Source organism: Rhea pennata, chromosome 11 (genome assembly GCF_028389875.1).
Source record: "Rhea pennata isolate bPtePen1 chromosome 11, bPtePen1.pri, whole genome shotgun sequence".
NCBI lineage: Eukaryota > Metazoa > Chordata > Aves > Rheiformes > Rheidae > Rhea > Rhea pennata.
In genome coordinates this window covers 3,315,791-3,338,239 of record NC_084673.1, presented here as the reverse complement: position 1 = coordinate 3,338,239, position 22,449 = coordinate 3,315,791, and the positions used below count along the sequence as shown (strand labels likewise).

The 22,449-nt window shown below is 59.3% G+C and overlaps 4 protein-coding genes across 5 annotated transcripts; 2 read left to right on the top strand and 2 right to left on the bottom strand.

The window, feature by feature from the left end:
• The first annotated feature begins 89 nt into the window (after positions 1-89).
• On the top strand, positions 90-5,241 carry LOC134145242 (magnesium transporter NIPA2-like). The gene is made up of 5 exons (XM_062584582.1): positions 90-249; positions 537-593; positions 1,295-1,385; positions 1,537-1,697; positions 3,893-5,241. Exons 1-5 carry the CDS (start codon positions 111-113, stop codon positions 4,525-4,527), a joined length of 1,083 nt encoding a protein of 360 aa, XP_062440566.1. The 5' UTR covers positions 90-110; the 3' UTR covers positions 4,528-5,241.
• Positions 5,242-6,361: 1,120 nt separating this feature from the next.
• TIMM8A (translocase of inner mitochondrial membrane 8A) lies at positions 6,362-7,594 on the bottom strand. Its single transcript, XM_062584583.1, has 2 exons — positions 7,436-7,594; positions 6,362-7,222 (listed from the first exon to the last, which is right to left on the bottom strand). The coding sequence occupies exons 1-2, from the start codon at positions 7,556-7,558 to the stop codon at positions 7,061-7,063; spliced, it is 285 nt and encodes a 94-aa protein (XP_062440567.1). The 5' UTR covers positions 7,559-7,594; the 3' UTR covers positions 6,362-7,060.
• A 278-nt stretch (positions 7,595-7,872) lies between these two features.
• BTK (Bruton tyrosine kinase) lies at positions 7,873-16,729 on the bottom strand. 2 transcript variants are annotated; one of them, XM_062584517.1, is made up of 20 exons: positions 16,617-16,729; positions 15,913-15,979; positions 15,475-15,754; positions 15,275-15,373; positions 15,112-15,180; positions 14,848-14,929; positions 14,371-14,499; positions 14,218-14,285; positions 13,512-13,693; positions 13,067-13,129; positions 12,775-12,829; positions 12,052-12,134; positions 11,836-11,963; positions 10,944-11,018; positions 10,380-10,551; positions 9,869-10,085; positions 9,132-9,196; positions 8,540-8,658; positions 8,248-8,405; positions 7,873-8,120 (listed from the first exon to the last, which is right to left on the bottom strand). In XM_062584517.1, the coding sequence occupies exons 3-20, from the start codon at positions 15,613-15,615 to the stop codon at positions 8,049-8,051; spliced, it is 1,977 nt and encodes a 658-aa protein (XP_062440501.1). In that variant the 5' UTR covers positions 15,616-15,754; positions 15,913-15,979; positions 16,617-16,729; the 3' UTR covers positions 7,873-8,048. The 2 variants fall into 2 exon arrangements, with proteins under 2 accessions (XP_062440501.1, XP_062440502.1); XM_062584518.1 differs by having other exon boundaries at positions 13,512-13,666.
• A 2,615-nt stretch (positions 16,730-19,344) lies between these two features.
• RPL36A (ribosomal protein L36a) lies at positions 19,345-22,245 on the top strand. Its single transcript, XM_062585020.1, has 5 exons — positions 19,345-19,393; positions 19,654-19,759; positions 19,960-20,027; positions 21,744-21,866; positions 22,174-22,245. Exons 1-5 carry the CDS (start codon positions 19,391-19,393, stop codon positions 22,192-22,194), a joined length of 321 nt encoding a protein of 106 aa, XP_062441004.1. The 5' UTR covers positions 19,345-19,390; the 3' UTR covers positions 22,195-22,245.
• The last annotated feature ends 204 nt before the right edge of the window (positions 22,246-22,449 follow it).

The window sequence follows — 22,449 nt, the reverse complement described above, 5'->3', positions numbered from 1 at the left end:
TCCCCGCTCCGCGCGCTCCGCCCGCGCGGCCGTGCGGCAGGGGGGAAGGGTTTGGGCGACGGACCGGAAGCGGCGGCGGCGGCGCCGGGCCGGGGCGGCGGGGAGGCGCCATGGGGGCGGCGGGCGGCCGCCCCGGCTTCTACGTGGGGCTGGGGCTGGCGCTGGCTTCCAGCGCCTTCATCGGCGGCAGCTTCATCCTGAAGAAGAAGGGGCTGCTGCGGCTGGCGCGCCGCGGCCGCGCCCGCGCAGGTAGCGGCGGCGGCGGCGGGAGCGGCCTCCGGGGGCCGCGGCCGCCGCCCGGGCCCGGCGCGTGTCCCCGCCGGAGCGTCGCTCTGCGCGGCTGCGGCCCTGCCGCCGTGCGGGAGCCCCCGGAGGAGCCTGCCCTGCGGGGGCCCGCGGGCCGAGCCCCTGCCAGGGCGGCCGCCGGCAAGGGCGGCGAGACCGCGGTCCGGGGGAGACGTGCGTGGCGGGGCGACGAACCTCGGTCCTGCTTCTGTAGCTTCAGCCACGATTTCTCGCTGCCCTTCGCTTTTCAGGGCAAGGAGGCCACGCGTACCTGCGGGAGTGGCTGTGGTGGGCCGGGCTGCTGTGCAGTAAGTAACCGCTGTGGAGCGGCTGCAAGAGCTGGAAATGCTGAGTGTGTTGATGTTTGCGGTTGCTTCCACGTTTTATTATCTTGATCAGCGTTTAGCTACTTGATTTTATCTCCACGTGTCCTCAGAGTATTGTTGATCTAACTGTAACTCTAAAATACTCCCAAGTCGCATGTGTTGCCAGGCCTCTCTGCCAAGTAGGAGTTGCAGAACTGGGCTGACTGGGTTAAGTGCTTCTGAAATGGCCTGCCCGAGCAGGAGCGGTTAGATCACGTCACGTTTACCACATTATAACTAACTGTTACACGTAACACATTTCAGCAGCTCTTATTTACATTTCTAAATATGATGCTAATGAGTGGTTGTATTTGATTTTACCCCTTGCAGGAGCTGTCTAGGAGAGCAGCATGATTTAGAAATATGTAACGGGCCAAAATTTCTTTCAGCCTTGAGGACAATGTGGAAATATTTTTCTGTTGTTGCTGCTTAGCTGGATAGACATGTAACCAAGAGCCTTCTCTCCGAGAGAACTGACATCAGAGTTTTGCTTTTTCTTGTTAGTACTGTCCTTTTTTGGTTGCACAAAATATCTTAGAGAAACAGAGTGCACTCAGGTGGAGACCAAGCCTCTCTTCTGACTGCACTCGGTCTTGTGTTATGCTGAATTGCTTCTCCTGGGACTGACAGAGTTTCTCTTGCAGTGGGAGTTGGAGAAGCAGCAAATTTTGCTGCCTATGCCTTTGCCCCTGCAACACTTGTAACTCCACTGGGTGCACTAAGTGTTCTTGTTAGGTAAGAAACCTTGGATACATCTGTACCTTGCACACTGCCCCTTAATGGTGAAAGCAGTTGCTCTGCTCTCCCTTACCCCTTCCCTCAGATACTCCATCCCTTGGCCTAATTGGTTTTTGGGGTCTTTTTATTTTTGCTTTTTATCTTTCAGTGCTGTGTTGTCTTCCACCTTCCTGAATGAGCAGCTGAATGTTCATGGGAAGATTGGCTGCATCCTAAGCATTCTGGGCTCCACGGTGATGGTAATCCATGCCCCCCAAGAAGAAGAGGTTTCCAGCCTGGAGTCAATGGCAGAGAAGCTAAAAGATCCAGGTACTTAAATAAAATGAGTTCAAGCTTCAGATTTGGAAATGACAGTGAAAGGTAGGATACAACATGGGTAGCTGAGAAGGACTGAACTAAAGGGCAACTGAGCCATCTCTGCTGTTCTGCCCTGCAGTGGAGGGAACAACCCCCTGCGTCCAGGGTAGCTGGCTGATTGCTTTCTGCTTCAGAGAAGGCCTCTGTGAGGTCTCCGTGTCCTAAGCGTGAAAGATTGGTGACGGTCAAACTTAGCATTCAATGAAAGCACTCAGAGGATTTACAGCGTAGTAGTCAACTCAAAACATAAGGGGACATCTTGGCTTCAGAATGCTTTTTTAGAACCGTAGAGACGTTTTGACTCCAGGTGAGAGAAGCAGATGGGAACCCGCTTCACAGACAGGGAGTCTGGGTGATGCTCCCAAGTCACTGGATCAGTGTTGAAGCAAGTAGGAGAATATGGATCATTAATAGTTATCAAAGGTGGTTTTGTGTTGTCCACAAACGAGATGCAGATATGAAGAGAGAAGAACATCCAAGTTAGTTGTCAGTGGGCAGGACTGGCCTAAGGCAGTGCTGGGATGGAAAAGGGAATTGTCAGTATGTGAGGGTGGCAGTGGTGGGGCTGATGGATGTCAGAGAAGGAAAATCAGGTGAAGATGAATGAGATGCAGGGAGTTAAACCCAAGATCAAGTCATCTGCGGTATTTATATCAGAGGATGAATCTGATTGCAAGGATACGATTCACGTCAGCAAGTTTGCTGATGATACCAAGCTGGGAGGAGTGGCTGATACAGCTGAGGGCTGTGCTGCCATTCAGAGAGACCTGGCGAGGCTGGAGAGCTGGGCGGAGAGGAACCTCATGAGGTTCAACAAGGGCAAGTGCAGAGTCCTGCACTACGGAGAAATAGCCCTAGGCACCAGTACAAGCTGGGGGCTGACCTGCTGGAGAGCAGCTCTGCAGAGAAGGACCTGGGAGTGCTGGTGGATGACAGGTTGACCATGAGCCAGCAATGTGCCCTTGTGGCCAGGAAGGCCAATGGTCTCATGGGGTGCAGTGGGAAGAGTGTTGCCAGCAGGTCGAGGGAGGCGATCCTGCCCCTCTACTCAGCCCTGGGGAGGCCTCATCTCGAGTACTGCCTCCAGTTCTGGACTCCCCAGTACAGGAGAGACATGGAGCTACTGGAGAGAGTCCAGCGTAGGGCTGCGAAGATGATCAGAGGGTTGGAGCACCTGCCCTATGAGGAACGGCTGCGAGAGCTGGGCGTCTTCAGCCTGGGGAAGAGAAGACTGAGGGGGGATCTGATCAATGTGTACAAGCACCCGAAGGGAGGGTGTCAAGGAGACGGGGACAAACTCTTTTCAGTTGTCCCATGTGACAGGCCAAGAGGCAATGGGCAGAAACTGAACCACAGGCAGTTCCACCTGAATGTGAGGGGGAATTTCTTCACTGAGAGAGTGACAGAGCACTGGACCAGGTTGCCCAGAGAGGTTGTGGAGTCTCCTTCTCTGGAGATCTTCAAGGCCCGCCTGGATGCAACCCTGTCTAACATGCTCTAGGTGACATTGCTGAGCAGGGGGGTTGGACTAGATGATCTCCAGAGGTCCCTTCCAACCTTACTGATTCTATGATTTGGGCAACTATTAATGGCAGTGTACACAGCAGGAAATTAGGAAAAGAAGAACAGGGAGAAGAGCAAAGCAGAGTAACAGCTAAGTGCTGCTCATTTGAGAGAGTGCACTGGCAGGGTCTCACTTCTGCGAAGTGGAGCTTTTCCTCCTTATTCTTACCCCAACCTGCGCAGTTTTGCTAGCCCTTATTAAACCTTCTACTGCCTTGTGGGTCTCCCGCAGAGTTGTGCCATAATTCAGCCTCCTGCTCTAAAACACCCACCCCCAGCTCAGCTAATGCCTTAGGCACTGGTTATGCCACTGTCCCTTCCAGCGCAGACAGCTGTACCTTGTGGACACGCTGACTTGTGACACAGTGCTGCAATCAGCACTGTGAAGAACTGCTGTTGTCTCTGCAGCTTTGCTCAGGCTGGAGACCATCTCTGCTTCCAAACCCAAGGCCCTAAGGATGGAGGATTAACAGACTAACTGGTGGGGCAATTAACCACTCCTGCCTGTCCTCTCTGCTTGCTGTTCAGTTACATCAGCTACTGTTCGCCACTCTGATAAAGCTCTTAATTCTTCTTTCTCCAAGGATTCATTGTATTTGCTGTGTGTGTACTGGTGAGCTCCCTTCTCCTTATCTTTGTGGCCGGACCCCGTTATGGACGGAGCAACGTCCTGGTTTATGTTTTGGTCTGCTCTGCCATCGGCTCACTCTCTGTGTCCTGCGTCAAAGGCCTGGGGATTGCCCTAAAGGAACTGTTTGCTGGGAAGCCAGTCCTGAAAGAACCGCTGGGCTGGGTGCTCCTGGTTTGCCTCATGATCTGCATCAGTGTCCAGATCAACTATCTGAACAAAGCTTTGGACATCTTCAACACGTCTGTGGTCACACCCGTTTACTACGTGTTGTTCACCACAGCAGTCATGACGTGTTCTGCCATCCTATTCAAGGAGTGGCAAAACATGGTGCTAGACAACATCATCGGCACTATCAGTGGCTTCCTCACCATCGTGTGTGGCATCTTCCTCCTGCACGCCTTCCGGGACATGCCCTTCACACCTGATCTCCTGCCCCTCTTTGTCCAGCAAAGCAGGGCAGACTTGCACGCATCATGGAGGAGTGCAGACAGACATCAGTTGTGTCAACACCAGCCTCTTCTGCCCTCAGAAGATAAAGGCTCTCAGAGTGCAGAGGAGGAAGAGGAGGAGGAAGGGGAAGATGTGTGAGGAAGCTTCTGAACTGCTATCTCTCTGCTGCTGCCACTGAGCAGCTTCATTGCGCAAGTTTCAACTTGCTGCACCAGATATTGCTAGCTACAGCTGTGCTAGTGGGAGTTAGCAGTTCTCTGCTACCGGCCTTGTGCGCCTGATCCGTGACCTCCCACTGCCCAAGAGGCTGAGAGCAGCTTCCTGCAGCTAGAGACACAAGCCCGGCGGACAGCACGGCTGCCTGGGGTCTAGTTCCTCTTCACTGTTCCTTTATACGAATAATCAATCTGCCCTTGTCAGGACACAGGCTCTGGCTGTGCAGAGGGCTGCAGCACTAACACAGTGCTAACCGTTACTGAATGTAAAGACCACGCGTTTGGGGAGGCATCAAAGTGTTTTTTAAAATAGATTAACAGCTAAAAAAATATCTAACACGGTGCTAAGATTACATGGAGAGAAGATAGGTACCTTGGTCTTAAGGATGACATACCCAGAGTATTAGTTGAAAAATTCCTCTGTAAAGTACTTGTTCTGCTCACTTTGCAAGAGTTTATTTACAGATTCACAGCCAAGAACAGAACACTGCCAAAACCAGAAAACTTCAATGGTGCTGCCACATGCTGCTGTGGCTCTTCTGGAGGAAGCAATCTCTTCATGCAACTTGTGTGTTGTGCAGGTAGATGAGGCACCTGCTTACAGTATTCTATTAAAACAGATTTGTTCGGTTACCAAGTGGCTAGTGACGCATTTGTATTGAGAGTTGGGCCAATGCTGAGAGGTACGAAGGATTATGGGTTAGGCAGAACAGAGAAACTCAAGATAGGAACACGGTGGGGGAATCACTGTGGGAACAGGAGCAACTTAACAGTTAGCTAATGAGGTTACTTTCTGAGAGATGTATCCTCACTTGCAGGCATTTGTGTATGTGGTTTAAGATAGCTCTAGTTAACACATCCTGAATTTATCCCCAGGAAAACTGCTGGCTACAAGACACCTGTGTTAGTCATCTCCTGCCATCCTGCTCCCAAGCAGAATTGGCTGTAAGAACCGGATGTGCAGACTTGTCTCCTCAGGCTGTTCAGGACCTGCTGGATGGTACGTGCAGTGGGGTGAACACTGCCCCATCTAAATGCCTTGAAATACAGTGCTTTGAGGTGAGCAGTCAAGCACCACAGTAGTCACTGCATCTTCCAGAGAGGCAGCAGCTGTGACTGCCTCTCCTGGGAAACTCCATGGAGACCAGGCACCCAAAGCAACTCCACTTGGGCTGAACTGACTTAACAGTTCCTTGTGTAAAGCTCTGCCCTTTTGCTGTCTGTTATTAACCTGGGTTGCTGTACTTCACAGAGCCGGGCTGTGACAGAAGCACTCCTGAAAAGCTATGCTGGGTTTCTAGAGGGTATGTAAGCAGCAGTCTGCTGCTTCCAGTGGCTTGCATAAGTTAGACACTCTGGTCCCATTTCTAGGGGCAAAGGTCCAGAAGATATGGACATTGCCCCCTCTCCAGAGATCTCCACAGGTAGAAGTATAGGTGGCTATAAAGTAACTGGTTACCTTTTTCTTGCACTTAGATTCTTTCTGAACAACCTCTTCCTTTACAGGAGAGCACGTACTGTTAACTCATTGGGGAAGAAAGTTAAAGGCCACAGCCTCCCTCCCAAAGGGAGGTTTTATTCATGAGACTAAATTCAGTGAGCAAGAAATTGGAATTCACATCAGACCAAAACACTGTTACTCCCCCTGCTACTAATTCTGCAATAAACAGGATCATTGGGAAGGAGGGGGAGTGACAAGCACAGGTCAGATTTTCAATTCAATTCAGTTCCCTACCTGAACAAAGGAAAATCTCATGTTAAAAATTGACCCAATTAATATTTATTACATTGACCAGGAGAAAGCTGTTAATGGAGCAAATCAGTATTAACAGAGTTGCACTGCAGTTTGAAAATCTGTCACTTGGCCACAGGAATGACTTTACCCTATAGAAACCTTAAAATATTTTCCAATAATCGTGCTGCGTGGGATGTTCGCCATGCCCAACAAGCTCTTCTCGCTACGGCTATCTGCGCTGCAGCTGCAGTCCCGCTGCTCTTCCTCACGTCACACTGCAGAGTCTGCTGGGAACTGCTAGGCTCATTAGCATCTCCCGAGGAGGGTTAGTTGTGAGCAATGAACACGCGGGCAGCACCGTTTAAGGCAGCGGTTGCAGGTTTGCTTCACCTACTTTTAAGATTCACATTAGTGTTGGAAGCATCCCCCTGAGGCGAGCGTCTCCAGCCCTACGGATACTTTCCCACCACCAAATCCTGTGTGCACAACGTGAGTAGCCCCAGCCCCCTGGTCTCGGCGTGAGGATCGTTCCTGGCGGACGGGGACGAGAACAGCACCGGGAACAGCACGGCACCACGCGGAGGAGTGAGCGTGCATCTCCGAGGGGGCTCTCATCCGGCGGCAACTTTCACAAAACTGGCCTCTAATTAAATCCTGACACCCGGAGCTGCTCCCGGCTCGGGCAGGAGCGCGCGGGCTCTGGCGCGGCCCAGGTCCCCGCTCAGTCGGACAGGCTCTCCGAGAAAGCCGACTTGGACTTCTGCGTCTGCTCCAGCCGGTTCAGGATGAACTGGCTGGTGTCGATGAAGCGCTCCACGCAGTTCACGAAGCACGTCTCCGCCCGGCTGTCCAGCTTCGGCCCGGGCTTGTCCATGCACTTCTCCTGCACCGAGCAGGGCCACCGTCGGTCCCGGCCTTACCGGCACCCCTTCCCCGGGACCCCCCCGCTCCCGGGGCTCCCCCCTCCTCCGGGCACCCCCCTCCCGCCGGGCGGCTCCGTTTTGTCCCGGTTTAACCCCTTCCCCCCCCCCCCCCCCCGTGAGTAAGGGCCCACCCGGGGCCCGCCCGCCGCCGTCACCGCGGCGGCCGCCCGTACCCAGCAGAGCTCCGTCATCTGGTGCACCAGCTGCTGGAACCGCTGCTTCTGCGTCTCCACCTCGATGAAGCGCTGCAGCTGCGGGTCGGCGACGCCCAGCCCGCCGCCGCCCGCCGCCTCCATGCCGCCGCCGCCGCCGCGACCTTCACGTGCCGCGCCGACCCCCGCGCCGCGCACGCGCACGCGCCGCGCCCCGCGCCGCGCACGCGCCCGCCCGCCCCCGCGCATGCGCCGCGCGCACCGCGCCCGCCCCGACTAACCCCGCTCCCTGCCTGAGCCCCGCCCGCATGCATAACCCCGCCCACACGCATAACCCCGCCCACATGCCCCAGCCCCGCTCCGTCTAAGCCCCGCCCCTTGACTAAGCCCCGCCCCGGACTAAGCCCCGCCCCCAGTCTAGGCCCCGCCCCTGGCGGCGGGCAGCGAGGAGCCGCGGGCTCGGGCAGCCATTTATTGTACCGCGACAGGGGAGCGGCCCGCGGGGCCGCCCCGGAGACCGCGGCAGGGCGCTGCTGTCTGGTGCCCGCGGTGGGGAGGTGTTGCCGGCCCGGTAGTACCAGCCACCGGCGCCAGGCAGGGCGAGCGGGCAGCGACGCCAGCCCGGCCCGGGCGCTCAGGGCTCCTCGTCGGTGATGTCCAGGATGGTGGCCAGCAGCGCGGTGAACGCCGGGCGCTCCTCGGCTTTCTGCGGCGAGGGAAGGCAGAGCGGTGCCGGAGCTGCTGGGGTCCCGCCTGCCCCCGTCGGCTCCCCGCTGCTGAGGAGCCACCTCAGCAGCGCCGGGGCAGACAGAGGCGGCCACCGAGTGACTCACCTCATGCCAGCAGCTGTACATGATGGCGTAGACCCGCTCTGAGGCCTGCTGCGGCCGGTAGAGGCGCAGGCCTTGGATGACGTGCTCCGTCGTCTCGCTGTTGTTAAACCTCTCGTAAGGCATCTTTCCCAGGGAGTAAACTTCCCACATCAGAACGCCTGTCAAGGGAAACAGCCAGGAACAAGTCACAGCACAGGAATGTCTGTGTCTGCAGCTGGTTCGCGGAGGAGCCGCACTGTTGTCGGGCCACCCTCTTACCCAGCCCCCCAAATCGCCAATGCTGTGCTCTCACCAAAAGCCCAGACGTCAGACTTGCTGCTGAACCTGCTGTATAGAAGGACTTCAGGGGGCGACCACCGAACTGGAAACTTTGACCCCATGGAGCTTGTATACTCGTCATCCAGAACGTACCTGCAGCACACAGATGGATCAGGGGAGCCTGTCCTGGATTTCACATTTCACCCTCCCTGCAACCGAACCCGAAAGGAATGAACAGCTTTCAGAGCACTCAGAGTTTGCACTCCAGATTTGGTTCAACAGGCAAAACTATCCCTTTGCAAACAAGCGTATGTTAGGCAAGATGGGCATAGGGCTAGAGCGACAAAGGAGGACACAGCAAGAGGCAAAAAGGGCATGTGGGAAGAAAGCTGTAGTTGGGAGATCCAAGGTGGGGAAAGGAAGAATCAAGGACAGGGGAAAGAGGGATGAGGGAAGTAAGAAAGGGAGGGTGGGAAGTGGACAGGCAGAAGGTTGCGGCAGATGGAAAAGGAAAGACAGGAGAGACAGAGCTGGTGGATGATGGGGGAGAAGACTAAAGTACAGAAGAGATCAAAGGAGGAGACAGGGGACTGAGACAGAAAGTAGCACAGATAAATCAACCAGACCTGGAAAGGCCGAAGTCTGAGACTTTCACAATTCCTTGGTCGTTCACCAAACAGTTGCGAGCAGCCTGTGAGTGGAGAGATGGAGGCAGTCATTCCTACCTGCTGCTGCTTCTCCCTTCCCCCTGTGACATCTGAAACTTTGTCTTGCCTCCACTGATTCAGTGCTTTGCCCAGCTTTATCCCACAGGCTGCTCCAGACTGTTAGTTCAACCCGGGGCAAGCTACAAAGTTCTCAGTAACATGACAGAAGAAGCCTCCAGGCATCCTGTTAACCCGTAAAGGGGCAATTGCCCCATCAAGATTTTGCCTGAACAGAACAGCGCCAGGAGGAGATTGGGTGCGTCCCACAGCAGGACTGCAAGCTGGCAGTGCCAGTCAGAGGTCTGAGGGTGCAAACTGCAGACTCAGCTTTTCGTGGAGACTGAGCGCTCCCTATCTATGTCTGAGCCAACGATGCCTGCTTGTGCTGCCTGGCACAAAGCCCTGCACTCGCTGAGAATGCAGCCTACAACACTGCGTACTGCTGCCCCTTCTGCAATCTCTGCTAACCCGCCGCGGAGCACAGGTTGCAGAGATGCTGTGATGGGCATCCTGTCTGTGCTGAGGTGGTCGTATGGATGCTCTGAAGAGAAGGCTGCAGAGTTGCCTTCTTTATGCTGGTAGATGAGCTGGACCCTGTCTAGAATGTGCTGTGGTTGTCCCTGAGCTGGAGATGTGTCCTTCAGCCACATCCCTACCAGGTCTCGGTGCAAGAACTGCTTGGATTCCAGGTACTCCATAGCTTCACAGACATCCTTGCACATCTCCAGCAATTCAGTGGGCTGGAACCGCCGCCGAGGCTCCCTCAGGAAGTTCAGGAGGCAGCCGTTGGCCATGTACTCAGTGATGATGAAGATGGGACGCTGCTTGGTGCAGACCCCATAGAGCTGTACCAGCTTCTCATGAGACAGGTTCCTGTGTCGGGAGCAAGAAGGGGAATTCTAGAAGGGAGTGCCTGGAAGGCCAAGCAGCAGGAGAAGCGTCTCTGATTAAGATGGGAAGAGTTTGGCAAGGGAAGGTGCTCCTGGCCTAGCAGCCAATGGAAAAGCTTGCTGAGGAGTTCAGCACTAAGGGAGCAGACTGCTGCAGTAGGAAAGCACTTTGCAGTGTGTGAGGCTGCCTGTGGTTGCCCCTCCAAACCATTTGAGAGCACAGTCCTTCCAACGAGGCCTCTCTCCAGCACAGACCTGGGGGCTGGTCACCACTTACATCATGACTTTGGCTTCGTCGATAAACTCATCCTCTGACATGGAGCCCTCCCTGATCATCTTGATAGCGACGTTGTACTGGCCTCTCCATTTCCCGTACTTCACCACTCCAAACTGCCCTGTTCCCAGTTCCTTCAGGAAAGTCAGATCCTTCGGGTCAATCTCCCATGACCCTAGGATAGAGAGCACAAGCGCGATGTGGGTGCAGGAGCCCTCCGTGCAGAGTGCTCCCAGCCGTCCAAGCTAGCTGGTTCCAGAAGACCTTCTTCCCATGGCTCACGAGCATGTGCTGCCCAAAATATCACCACACCAGACACCCCCCAAAATCCCTGAAATCTAAGACCTGTTCTTCTAAGGGCAGGGGAGCAAAGTAGCTTCCCATGATCACTGCTGTTGCCAGAAGGCTCATGAGGGCTGGGAAGTGATTGCTGGGAATACTGTGAGCCCTGCTGCAGAGGGAGAAGCCAGGATCCCAGCTCTGGCAAGTTACTGCAGGCCGATGCTGTGCTGAGGCCTCCTCGGGCACGGCTACCACGAGACAGGGAGGTGGCCGAGGCCAGCTTACCATAGCCGAGGCCAGCTGTGGAAGGAGCACTTTTCTGGTGTTGAGACACGGGGTATTTCAGTCTGGATATGAGGCCTGAAACACAAAAAAGTACATTTTTGGGTACCTTTACACTGTGATTACCCACACGGTGCCAGCAGGGAGCATGAGCCTCATGCCTTCAGCACAAGGGGAAGAAACTGTTGTGTCAGTAAAAATTCTGCTGCCTCCCTCTGTCCCCCAGGTCTCCTGTCCCCTCTCTGGCTCAGCCTGTCCCAGATTCTCCTTGCAAAGGAGCATTCTTGTTCCAGCTTTCCCTGGGCTGCTTCCAGCTCTGCCTGTTCCCTATTTGAGAGGTCATTTATCATTTTATCCCTGCGAATACAGGCTGTCTGCTTGGCAAGTCAGATTGCTTCATGTTTTGCTTTCGTCCAAAACAGGGTTGACGGAAACGGCATCAGCAGAAGAAAGCAGTATTGCTTCCACCCGCCTCCAGCCAGGCTTAGAGCCCTTTCCTACAGCCACCTGCGAGGCCCGCACATGGGAGAGCAAACAGCTATTAAAAGCTTTTGGTGGGGTAGGTGAAGCGGGATGTTGGACAGACGCTGCCCTGCAGGAAGCCGGGGGAAGGGGTCCTCGGGGGAACACAAGGTCCCTGGTGCGGAGGCCGTGCAAAGCAGAGGTTCGTTTCGGCGGTGTTTCATTAAACGCTGCAGTGTGGTGCACCACTTCCCTGCGGTTTGCTGAAGCTGCCTCCGGGCTGTGCTGGCCTGCGGTGGCTTGGCGGGGCCGGGGGGAGAGGGTGCTTGCTCGCCAGACGCAGTGGAGAGGGCTCCCTGCCCGGGGCCGGGCGAGACACTGCTTATGAAGGGCACCGGATGCAGGCTGGAGCCAGGTGCCCATGAGTGCTCACCAGCAGAGTTGTGCTGGTGGTAGGTGATGAGCTCCGGGATGGTGTTGAAGAGGTGCTTCTCCGCCAGGTAGTACTGATTCTGGGGGGTGCAGTATACGACGTAGTGGCGGATAGTGCCTTGGGGGTCCCTGCAGAGACACGGTGCGGGGTCAGTGGCGTAGGCAGGACGGGCAGAGGGTGAGACGTGCCCCGAGGGGCCCTCTCGGCTCTGCTTACACAGAGGACTTGGCGTAGACGGAGACGGTGTATTTGCCTGTCTTGCTAGTCGAGTCTCGGACAATGAAGCCCCCTTCCTTCCCCTAAAACAGAAAGGGGAGAGGGTGCTTATGAGGAGACGTGACTGTAACAGGAAAGGCTTGAAGTGAGTGAAGATCACAGCATGGCTGGAGAGGATGTGTTCAGGTAAAGGAGTCCTACTTCTGTCCCTAGCCCGTGAAGACCCTCCCAGGAGGAGGTGGCAGTGGAGCAGAGCCGGTTCCTGGAGCCGTCAGGGTGACGTAGGCTGCAGGATTTGTTCTCTCTCACCCGCAGGCTCTTCAGGACAACTGGACCTGACGCTGGGACCATGGGGCACTCAGCTGCCTAAGTCATTTCTGCTCGGGATCCACCCTGTCCTACCCTCCCCGTCCCCTGTGCAGGAGGGGGCAGCCTCGCACGGCCCCCAAACCCACTCCGCCCCGACACCCGCTGCACTTAGAAACACATGATTTCAGTGGAGAGACACTAATTTATCCCCCGCAGAGATCGGTGTCTGGCCTCCTCTCTCCCTCTCATTTTCAGCTGTGACCATTGGAGGAGCTCCAGGCACTGGTGGTTTGGCTTCCAGCCCCAGCGCAGAGAAGTGCCCGGTGCTGGTGGGGCTGGATGTCACGTTGGGCACAGCAGGACAGCAGCCCAGGAAGGGCTACAAAGGACCCAGCGCCAGGCGTCGACGCTTACCTCCTGCTTCAGCAGTTGCTCTGCTTGGCTCCGGGTGATGTTCTTGGAGTACCACCTGAAGCGGGGACAAAGCGGTCAGGAGAGGCCCCCACAGCCGCCCCCCATCCCCAGCTCGGCCCAACCCTGGCCAAGTCGCCGCAGGGGGCGAGAGGGTGTGTGAGGTCTTATCAGCAGCTCTTACGGGCCAAGAGGCTCTCGAAGGGTGTGCGAGAGGCAGAGCTTAACAAAACCGTATGTGAAAAGTCTCCATCCAAGTGCAATTCCCCACGTCCCCACGCTTTCTCCTACTCACTCAAAGATCTCCAGGGAATTGCTGGTTTCGGTGACATAGTTGCTGGGGATGTAGCCTTCCCTTCTGCAGGGGAAAAAGGGTTGGTCATGCACAGATGGAGGAGGCCAGCAGAAAAGCAGGTTCCTACCCTGGAAAGTTGAGTGGAAATGGGCCAAAAAACTTGGCCCAAACCCTTTGGGGTCCCTGCTTGGAGAGGGCTGGTGCCCTTGGCAATGCCCAGCCTGCTTCGGTCTCCCTCACCCTCCTCATGTGCCATGTGATGAAGGAGCCCTTCATGCATGCAAGCAGCCTGTCTCAACCGTGGAGTGAAAGGCTCGAGACCTGAGACCTGACCCCTGGGTGCAGGGCAGGGGGGCCTAAGGTTGAGTCAGTGGGGACATTGGAGAGGCACCTTCTCCTGCGGGTGCTGTGGCCCCGGGACGGGACACAGTCGTAGGGCTCTTACCCGTTCTTGTCACAGGCTTTCCACCAGGGCAGGTGGCTTTCCTCCAGGATGAAGTACTCCTCGCCCTTCTGCAGCTGCAGGTCCTGCGCGTTCATGGGCGAGTAGTCGTACAGGGCCACCACCTTCTTCATCTTGCCTGTTGTGCCGGGGGCCGGCTCGGGGGGCAGGGGCTTCATCACCATCTTCGCCGGAGCGAGGGAGACCGTGGGACATGGTGACGTGCCGCTCCCCGAGCGAGACCCTCCCCGGGGCTGCCGGGGCCGTGGGCTCAGGCCACGTCAGCCCTGGCGGTCCTCTCCGCTCCCACACACATTTCCGCCTGCGTATCAGTCCCCACCACCCTGTGCTTTTTACTGCTACGTTTCCTCCTTGGAGCCTGCCCCTCACGAAAGATAAGCATGGTCTCGAGCCCTTTTGGCTCATCTCGTGACTTCACCCTGTATCGGGGCCTATCTCTCTCTTGCCAGCTCCCCCCGGGGAAGTCTTCCTGGGCTGTGAACCTCAGGGGCATGAGATCCCAGGTTCTCCTCCAGGTCTTCTGGCTCTGTCCCCTGGTTCAAGCTCCTTCTCCCTTGGGCACTGCCTTGAGCCGAGTCCTGGGCTGTGAGGAGCACAGCCCCGGCGGTCCCTGGACGTGTTGGCGTTTCCCAGGCAGCCCGTTTGTTCAACGCCTGGGAGCAAGCCCACGTCCTGCCACTGGCCCTACCTGGTCCTCCTCGGGAGTGGGGGGAAGAGGCTTCTTCGTTTTGCGATGCGACCGCCCGACTTTTAAACCTTCAGGAGAGGAAAAGGGGTGAAAGTGAGACCAACTCCCCGGCGCGGTGCGGTGGCGGCGGGGGGCCGGGGCGCGGGGGCTTACTGCCGTTCCTGCTCTCCAGGATCTTGCAGCCCATGGCGTTCTTGGCTGTCTGCGAGCAGCACAGGTACTGGCCGTCGATCCAGAAGCAGGGGTGGTACTTCTGGACCAGGTCGCTGTTGTAGCGGATCACTGCAGCGGGGAGGGCAGCGTGAGCGGACGCTGGCCGCGGCCGAGAGCTCCCCGCCCTCCCTCGAGGACCCCGTTCAACCGTTGCACCCGTGGGTGCCCTGGCCCTGCTGGCATCCCGTCGGGAAAAGCCCGGCGCTTGCTGCGCCCTCGTCCCCGGGGCTTTCGCACCGGCTCCAGCGGCTCCCGCGCCAGCGGCGGAGCGGAGCCGGGGCCGGCGGGGAGGGACCGGCCTCGCCAACGCCTCTGTCCGGGGAGAACGTTTCCGCCGGCACGAGGGACGCTGGGCGCCCGGAAACCCGGCCGCGGCGCCCGGCCGCCTCCTCTTCCCGCGGGAGCCTCCCGACTCACCGCTCTTGAGCTGGTGGATCCAGCGCTTGCGGAGCTCCTCGGTGGGCGAGAAGACGTAGAGGGGCCCCTCGTCGTACACCACCTGCGAGCGGCCTCGCGTCAGCGCCGCCCCGCGGGACCGTGACGGCGGGGTTGGGGGAGGCTATAAATAAGCCCCCTCCCTCGAGACTTTCCACTTCCCTCTCTGGGTTTCGGCGCGCTGGGGGCCCGCGCAGGCGCCTCAGCACCATCTCGGCGAGCGCTCCGCGTCCGCCCGCGACTCACCTGGAAGGGGTAGGGGAAGCGCTCGATGATGGAGATCTGCTCCATGTTGTTGCAATCCTCCCCTTTCCTCTGCAAGAGAGAGGCGGAGACGGGCGCTGGCACCCCGGCGGCCACCGACCCGCTCGCCCAGGCGCCCTCCGGGCGAGCCCGACGCCCGCCTCACCGGGACCTGCCGCTCGGGGGGAGGGTTGTTCTCGGGCACCACCGTCTCCACGCAGGTGATCTTCTCGATGTCCACCGAGCCCTTCTTACTGCCCCGGCGCTGCAAGAGGCGGCTCGGGTCGGGCCGTCGCCGGGAAGGCCGCCGGCGCCGCCGTCCCCCCCCGCGGCCGGAGACGCGCCCGTCCCGCTGGCGGCGCTCACCCCGCGCTCGAAGTCGTACTCGTAGTAGGACAGCTTGCTCTCCGTCAGCAGGAACAGGCGCTTCTTGAAGTTGAGGGGCGACGTCTTCTTCTTCTGCTGCGAGCGCTTCAGGAAGATGCTCTCCAGGATGACGCTAGCCATGGCGCCCACCCCCGGGCTCGAGCCGGCCGCGCCGGGCAGCCACGGGGGGGACGGAAGCGGGGGAGGTCGAGGAGATGGAGGTCGAGGAGATGGAGGTCAAGGAGGTGGAAGCCGAGGAGATGGAGGAGGCCGTCTAGTGCTGCCGTCCAAGCACCGCTTTGAGGGCAGCTCGGGAGCAGCCCGGCGGCTCCCGGCGCTGCCGACCCCACGCGGCACCGTGCCACCACGGCCCCCAGAGAGCCCGGGGGGCAGGCGGGGACCCCCCGCCTCGGCTCCCGGCCCCACGCACGGCTTTACCTCGAGCTGCGCGGCTGGGCCGCGGCCGGCAGCGTGGGGCGCGCGGGACGAGCCCTCGCCGCGTCCTCTGCGACGGCGCCGCCGGAGAGGGAAGGACCGTGAGCGTCTCGGAGAGCTCTTCCGAGCCGGCAGGACGCAGCCGCCCCGTCCCCAGCGTGGCACGGCCTGCCTGTCCCCGAGCAGCGCGGCCTCCCCATCCCCAAAACGGCCTCCCTGTCCCCAAAACAGTCGCCTGGTCTCCAGCCTGGTGCAGCCACCCTGTCCCCAAGCATCATGGCCTCCCTGTCCCCAAAACTGCTTCTCTGTCCCCCAAACAACCTCCCTGTCCCCCAAGCTGCGCAGCCTCCCTGTCCGCAGCGTGGCACTGCCTCCCTCACCCAGCACAGCCTCCTCATCCCCCAAACGACCATTCTGTCCCCAAAATGGCCTCCCTGTCCCCAAAACAGTTTCCTGGTCCCCAGCACGGCGGGGACTCCCTGTCCCTAAACAGCGCAGCCTGCCTGTCCCCAGCATGGCCTCCCTGTCCCCAAAACCGCCTCCCTGTCCCCAAAACAGCCTCCCCATCCACCAAACTGCACAGTCTCCCCGTCCCCAGCGTGGCACAGCCTCCCTGACCCCCCAAACAACCTCTTCGTCCCCAAAGCGGCCACCTTCCCCCCCCCAAGCGCCCCCCCCCGTCCCCAGGAGCGTCTCCTGGCCCCCACCTCCGCCGCCAGCCATCGCTGCCTCGCTGTGATGGCGGCAGTGGCAAGCGGGCGGGTGGAAGTGGCCCGTCCTCCGTCCCCCCCCGGCTAATGTGACTTCCTGCCACTGTCACGGCTTGGCGGGGACAAGGCCACCGTCCCCGTGCTGCTGCTGGGGCCCCCGGACCCCCCGCTCTGCTGCGGCCCCACGACCCCAGCACCCACCTGCCGCCCCGATCCCCTGCCCCAGTGCAGCCCCACGGCCCCCGGCACCCACGCACCACCCCAACCCACTGCCCCAGTGCAGCCCCCCGGCCCCCGGCACCCACCTGCCGCCCCGATCCCCTGCCCCAGTGCAGCCCCACGGCCCCCGGCACCCACGCACCACCCCAACCCCCTGCCCCGGTGCAGCCCCACGGCCCCCAGCACCCATCCGCCCCCCCGCCCTGGTGCAGCCCCACAGCCCCAACCCCCACATACAACCCTGACCCCCCGCCCAAGTGCAGCCCCACGACCCCAGCACCCACACACCACCCCAACCGCTCACCCCAGTGCAGCCCCACAGCCCCCAGCACTCCCCTGCCACCCCGGCCCCCCGCCCCAGTGCAGCCCCACAGCCCCAGCACCCACACACCACCCCAACCGCTCACCCCAGTGCAGCCCCACAGCCCCCAGCACTCCCCTGCCACCCCGGCCCCCCGCCCCAGTGCAGCCCCGGTGCGAAGCGGAGGCCGCCCAGCTCGGCTCAGCCCCGGGGGCCGCGGTGGCCGCCGGCCGGGCCCGGCGAGGCGAGCGGCCACGCCGGGCCCCACGCCGAGGCCTCGTGCCTGCGCCGCCGCCCGGCCCCGGCGGTACCCGGCCCTCCGTGGCCGGGGATGCCGAGGGCCGCCCGGGCGGCCTCGCGCCCCGCCGCCGCCTCGCGCCCCGCCGCCGCCTCGCCGCCGCCACGCGGCGCCGCGCCGAGGCCCCCCGGCCCGCGCCGCCGCCGCCACCGCGCTCACCGGGGCCGCTGCCCTGCCCTGCCCGCCCCGCGGCTCGGCTCGGCGGCCGTGCCGGCGCCGCGCAGCCCGGCCGCTCTCGCCCGCCGCCGCCGCCGCGGGGAGGAAGGACGGGGCCGGCCAACCCCACCCTTTCGGTTCCCCTTTTTTTTTTTTGGTTTCTGACTCAAAGCAGCGGGCGCGTTTCCTCCTGGAGACGCCCGCGGCCACCTCCACAGTGCCCCCAGCCGTCGCCGCGCCGCTGCCCCGACGGGCTGCCGGAGCCGCCGGAGCCGGGCCGGCGGGCAGGGCTCGGCTGCGCGGCTGCCTCCCGCGCCCGCCTGCGCGCGCCTGCACACCCCTCCCCGCACAGCCGCACCGCCGCACACCTTCACACCCCTCCCCGCACAGCCGCACACCTCCCTGCACCCCCGCACACCTTCACACCCCTCCCCGCACAGCCGCACCGCCGCACACCTTCACACCCCTCCCCGCACCGCCGCACACCTTCACACCCCTCCCCGCACAGCCGCACACCTCCCTGCACCCCCGCACACCTTCACACCCCTCCCCGCACAGCCGCACCGCCGCACACCTTCACACCCCTCCCCGCACCGCCGCACACCTTCACACCCCTCCCCGCACAGCCGCACACCTCCCTGCACCCCCGCACACCTTCACACCCCTCCCCGCACAGCCGCACCGCCGCACACCTTCACACCCCTCCCCGCACAGCCGCACACCTCCCTGCACCCCCGCACACCTTCACACCCCTCCCCGCACAGCCGCACCGCCGCACACCTTCACACCCCTCCCCACACACCTTCACACCCCTCCCCGCACCCCCGCACACCTTCACACCCCTCCCTGCACAGCCGCACACCTCCCTGCACCTCCGCACACCTTCAACCCCTCTCCACACACCTTCTCACCCCTCCCTGCACACCCGCACACCTCCCCGCACACCTTCACACCCCTCCCCGCACAGCCGCACACCTTCACACCCCTCCCCGCACAGCTGCACCCCCGCACACCTTCACACCGCTCCCCACACACCTTCACACCCTTCCCCGCACAGCCGCACACCTCCCCGATCATCCGCATCCCTGCATGCCTTCACACCCCTCCTGGCACACTCGCACCCCCGCACACCTTCACACCCCTCCCCGCACAGCCACACCCCCGCACACCTTCACACCCCTCCCTGCACACCCGCACCCCTGCACACCTTCACACACGCCCCTGCAGACCCGCACCCGCCCGGCCGTTCCCGCACAGCCGCGCACACCCCGCCGCACGCACCCTGCGCGCACTCACACCCCCGCAGCCCTGCTCCTCCCGCGCCCCACACACCCGCCTGCCCCCGAGCTCTGCACCCTGCACGCCGCACCGACCCCCCTCCCACAAACACCCCCCCGAGCCCCTTCCCCCCTGCCCCCGCCCCCCATTACCCTCCACGCCCCCACCCTCAGCCCCCTAGGGCCCTTGGGCCCCCCAACCTTCACAGCCCCCCAAAAGCCCCCACTCCCAAACATGGCTGCAGCCCCATTACCCCCTCCCCAAGCCCCCCACCCCCTATACCCCCCACTCCACCCCCAGCCCCCCAGGACCCTCCGCCCGCCCGCGCCCGCCCCGCGCCGCGCCCCCGCCCACCGCCAGGGGCCAGCAGCGCCCCCGGCGCCGCCGCGCGCTCCTCCCGCCGGGGGGCGGCGCTGCGCCACGCGGCCCGAGGAGACAGTCCGCTCCTCTCTATGGTTCCCCGCTCCCATCCGCTTCCGCTTCCGGGTCGCACCTTCTCTTCGGGCCGCCGCCGGCAAGATGGTGGGTGCGGGCGGTGGCGGGGCGGCGGGCAGTGCTCTATCCGCCGCCATCCGCCGCGGTGGCGGCGCGCTCCGCCCTCCCGCGGCCCTGGCCGCTGCGGGGGGCTGCTGCGGCGTCGGCTGGGCCGGGTCTGGGCGCCGCGGGGGAGGTGGGGAGCGATGGAAGGGAAGGGAAGGGAAGGGAGGGAGCGGCGCCGCGGGCCGCCCCGGCGCTGGGGGGGCCGCTGGCGGCGCTGACGGGCCCCCTCCGCCCCCATCCAGGTGAACGTCCCGAAAACGCGCCGCACCTACTGCAAGAAGTGCGGCAAGCACCAGCCCCACAAGGTGACGCAGTACAAGAAGGGCAAGGACTCGCTCTACGCCCAGGGTAGGCGCGGGGTCCGGGGGGGGCGCGGGGAGCGCGTCCTCGGCCGCCCTGGCGATCCGCGGGCGGCCTGCGCACTGTGAGAGAAGCGGGGCGAGGCCGCTGCAGCTGCAGGCCGAGGTCTGCAGGGGTTTTGGTGGGAGCTCGGGTTGCACCTCGCCGTTTCTGAGTCGTTGCCTGAAAAGAGCCGTTCTCCTCCCCAGGGAAAAGACGCTACGATAGGAAGCAAAGTGGCTACGGCGGCCAGACGAAGCCCATCTTCCGCAAGAAGGTGAGCGTGGCCTGTGGGAGGAGGACTGGGAGCCCTCTTGGCAATCTGCGCAGCCTGCCGGAGAGGGACGGATGGGGCCCTGCAGCCTGTGGCCTCGTGCCGTGCTGTGACAGTTCTGTGCTGGCATTGCAGGCCCCGTGAGTGTGGGCAGCGTGAAAATGTGTTCCCCATCTAAAGCTGCTCTTCTTCGTGTTCTGTATCTCATGTGGGTTATGGTGGATTGATGTAGGCTGTATTTGCAGAGCAGGTTCTGCAGTGAGCCCTAGACCTCTAGTGGACATAGGACTTACAGTGCTTTAAAAGAAAGTATTACTCTCAGGGTGTGTTAGAGGGGAAGAACATACTGAAGGGGGAAAAAAAGCCTGTTACCTGGTTGCTGTTTTATATATATATATATATAAATATATATATATATAGTTTTGAAGTGTCAGTTGCTTATCCTTGAAACTTCTATCAAATTTTTGAGGCTTTCTGCACAGTTAGACATTGACAGTGGTTCAGAATAAGTCAAGAGACTGCAGTTCTTTAGATGTGGGTGTGCTGCAGCACCTTTGTCTTAGTTTGCAGTCCACTGTCTTCAAAGAAACCTGTATCACTGAGCCAGTTCATAAGGGCTGCTGTGTTAGGTGCTTCATGGCTGTGTTGTCTGTTACAGATTAAACAGCTACTACGTTTCTCTGATGTCTTCTTTTTTCAGTGTGTAGGGTACCTGGAATTGTAGTTTTACAGGAAACTTTTTCTCTCATATGGTGCCTCCTCTGTGCCTCCTATCGCCTGCCACCACCAAGACAGGATAGGGCTGGAGCAAAACCTGTGATACGCACAGTGGAGAAGTGAGAGCTAACAAACGGATTAACCTTTCTACACAAAACCTGCTGCAAGTTATACTTATAAACGTTGCAACATTTAACCAAAGCAAGCCCCAGTCTTCTGCTGGAGGCTCTCAGGAAATCTTCCAGCAAGAGGAGAAAATTAGGCAGATTTCCCAGTAGACTTTATGCCAGGGACTAGGGAGTATCTTGCAGAAAACACAGCTACAAGCAGCATGTGCTAAGGTGCCATCCTGCTTTCACAACTTGACTGTCTGCATTCTTGACCTGTAGGTTGCCATCCCTCTTTCTTTCTCTCTTTTCCACAGTTAACATGTGAACGACTAGCCAAGGCTTGTAACTGATGATGGCTCTGTCCAGCTGCTGTGATAGCCTCACAGCTTTGGGTACTTCCTTTTGAGTTTCATGTAATTCTTCAATAAGTGCAGGTCTGTATTCAGTGCATTGCACCACTGCCCCTCCAAAGGAAAGTTTACCAGTGGTGCTGCTTTTCTTCTGGCTAGTTTTCTACTGAACTTCTGACCAGTGCTAGGTTCTGTTCTTCCACGCAAAAAAAATGCTTCTTCCTTGGTGTACTCACTAAAGCAGGTTTTTCCTCCAGTATTACTGATACTCACAAGAGACCAGCCATGCTCCAGTAAATGTTTTTACTAGTGTTCTTTATGATAAAGCTCTGTGAGAAGGTAAAGATTCACTTTATTATCATGCTGTCAAGGCACTTTCTTGTTTTTAATGAGTGAGCCTGACTCTGGTCTTTTCCTTTAATTTTCAAGAATAAAGTGCTGAATCTTCAAGCTTGCAGAAAACAGGCTTTTCCCTGCTAAAGGCCATTTGCCTGCTTTAGGGCAGTCTTCTCATAGATATGCCTCTGCTTTTGCCTTCCCAGGCTAAGACCACAAAGAAGATAGTGCTAAGGCTGGAATGTGTGGAGCCCAATTGCAGGTCCAAGAGGATGCTGGCCATTAAGAGGTGTAAGCACTTTGAACTGGGAGGAGACAAGAAGAGAAAGGTATGTTTGTGCGCCAAGAGTGCTTGATAAAAACGATGATGGTGATGAACACGGCTGTGTTTTGGGAGCAATATGCTGCTACCAGGGTAGGCAGCCGTTGAACACTCTCAAACTCCTGGGTGAAGGAGATTGTATGTTGAGCTTAGGGGCATCAGTAGGCTCTGCCAGTCTGCCTGTTGATGGGAGGAATGGCTGCAGAGAAGTATTGTTGACAGACCAGAGCTGATTTGCTGCTCTGAGCTCATCATGGTTTGGGAGAGGGTGAGATTCAGTGGTGAATATACTCACTCTGTTTTTCTTTTTACAGGGCCAGGTGATCCAGTTCTAAGCTCCATCGTACTCATTGTTATGGACCATATTAAAGTATTTGGAAACACTCCATTGCTTTTTTTTTTAATATCTGCTCTTGTTGGGGCTGGGACTTAAAATATCTTCCTATTAGGTTGATAAGCTTTGCAGAGCTGCTTAATAGATGAATAGTTGTGGTCTTGATTGTTTATAAGGGTTATTTAGAAGATCTTTTCCATTGGCTGAATTTCTCTTACTGAGGTGTTGTACAATGAATGTAGGGTCTGAGACTGAC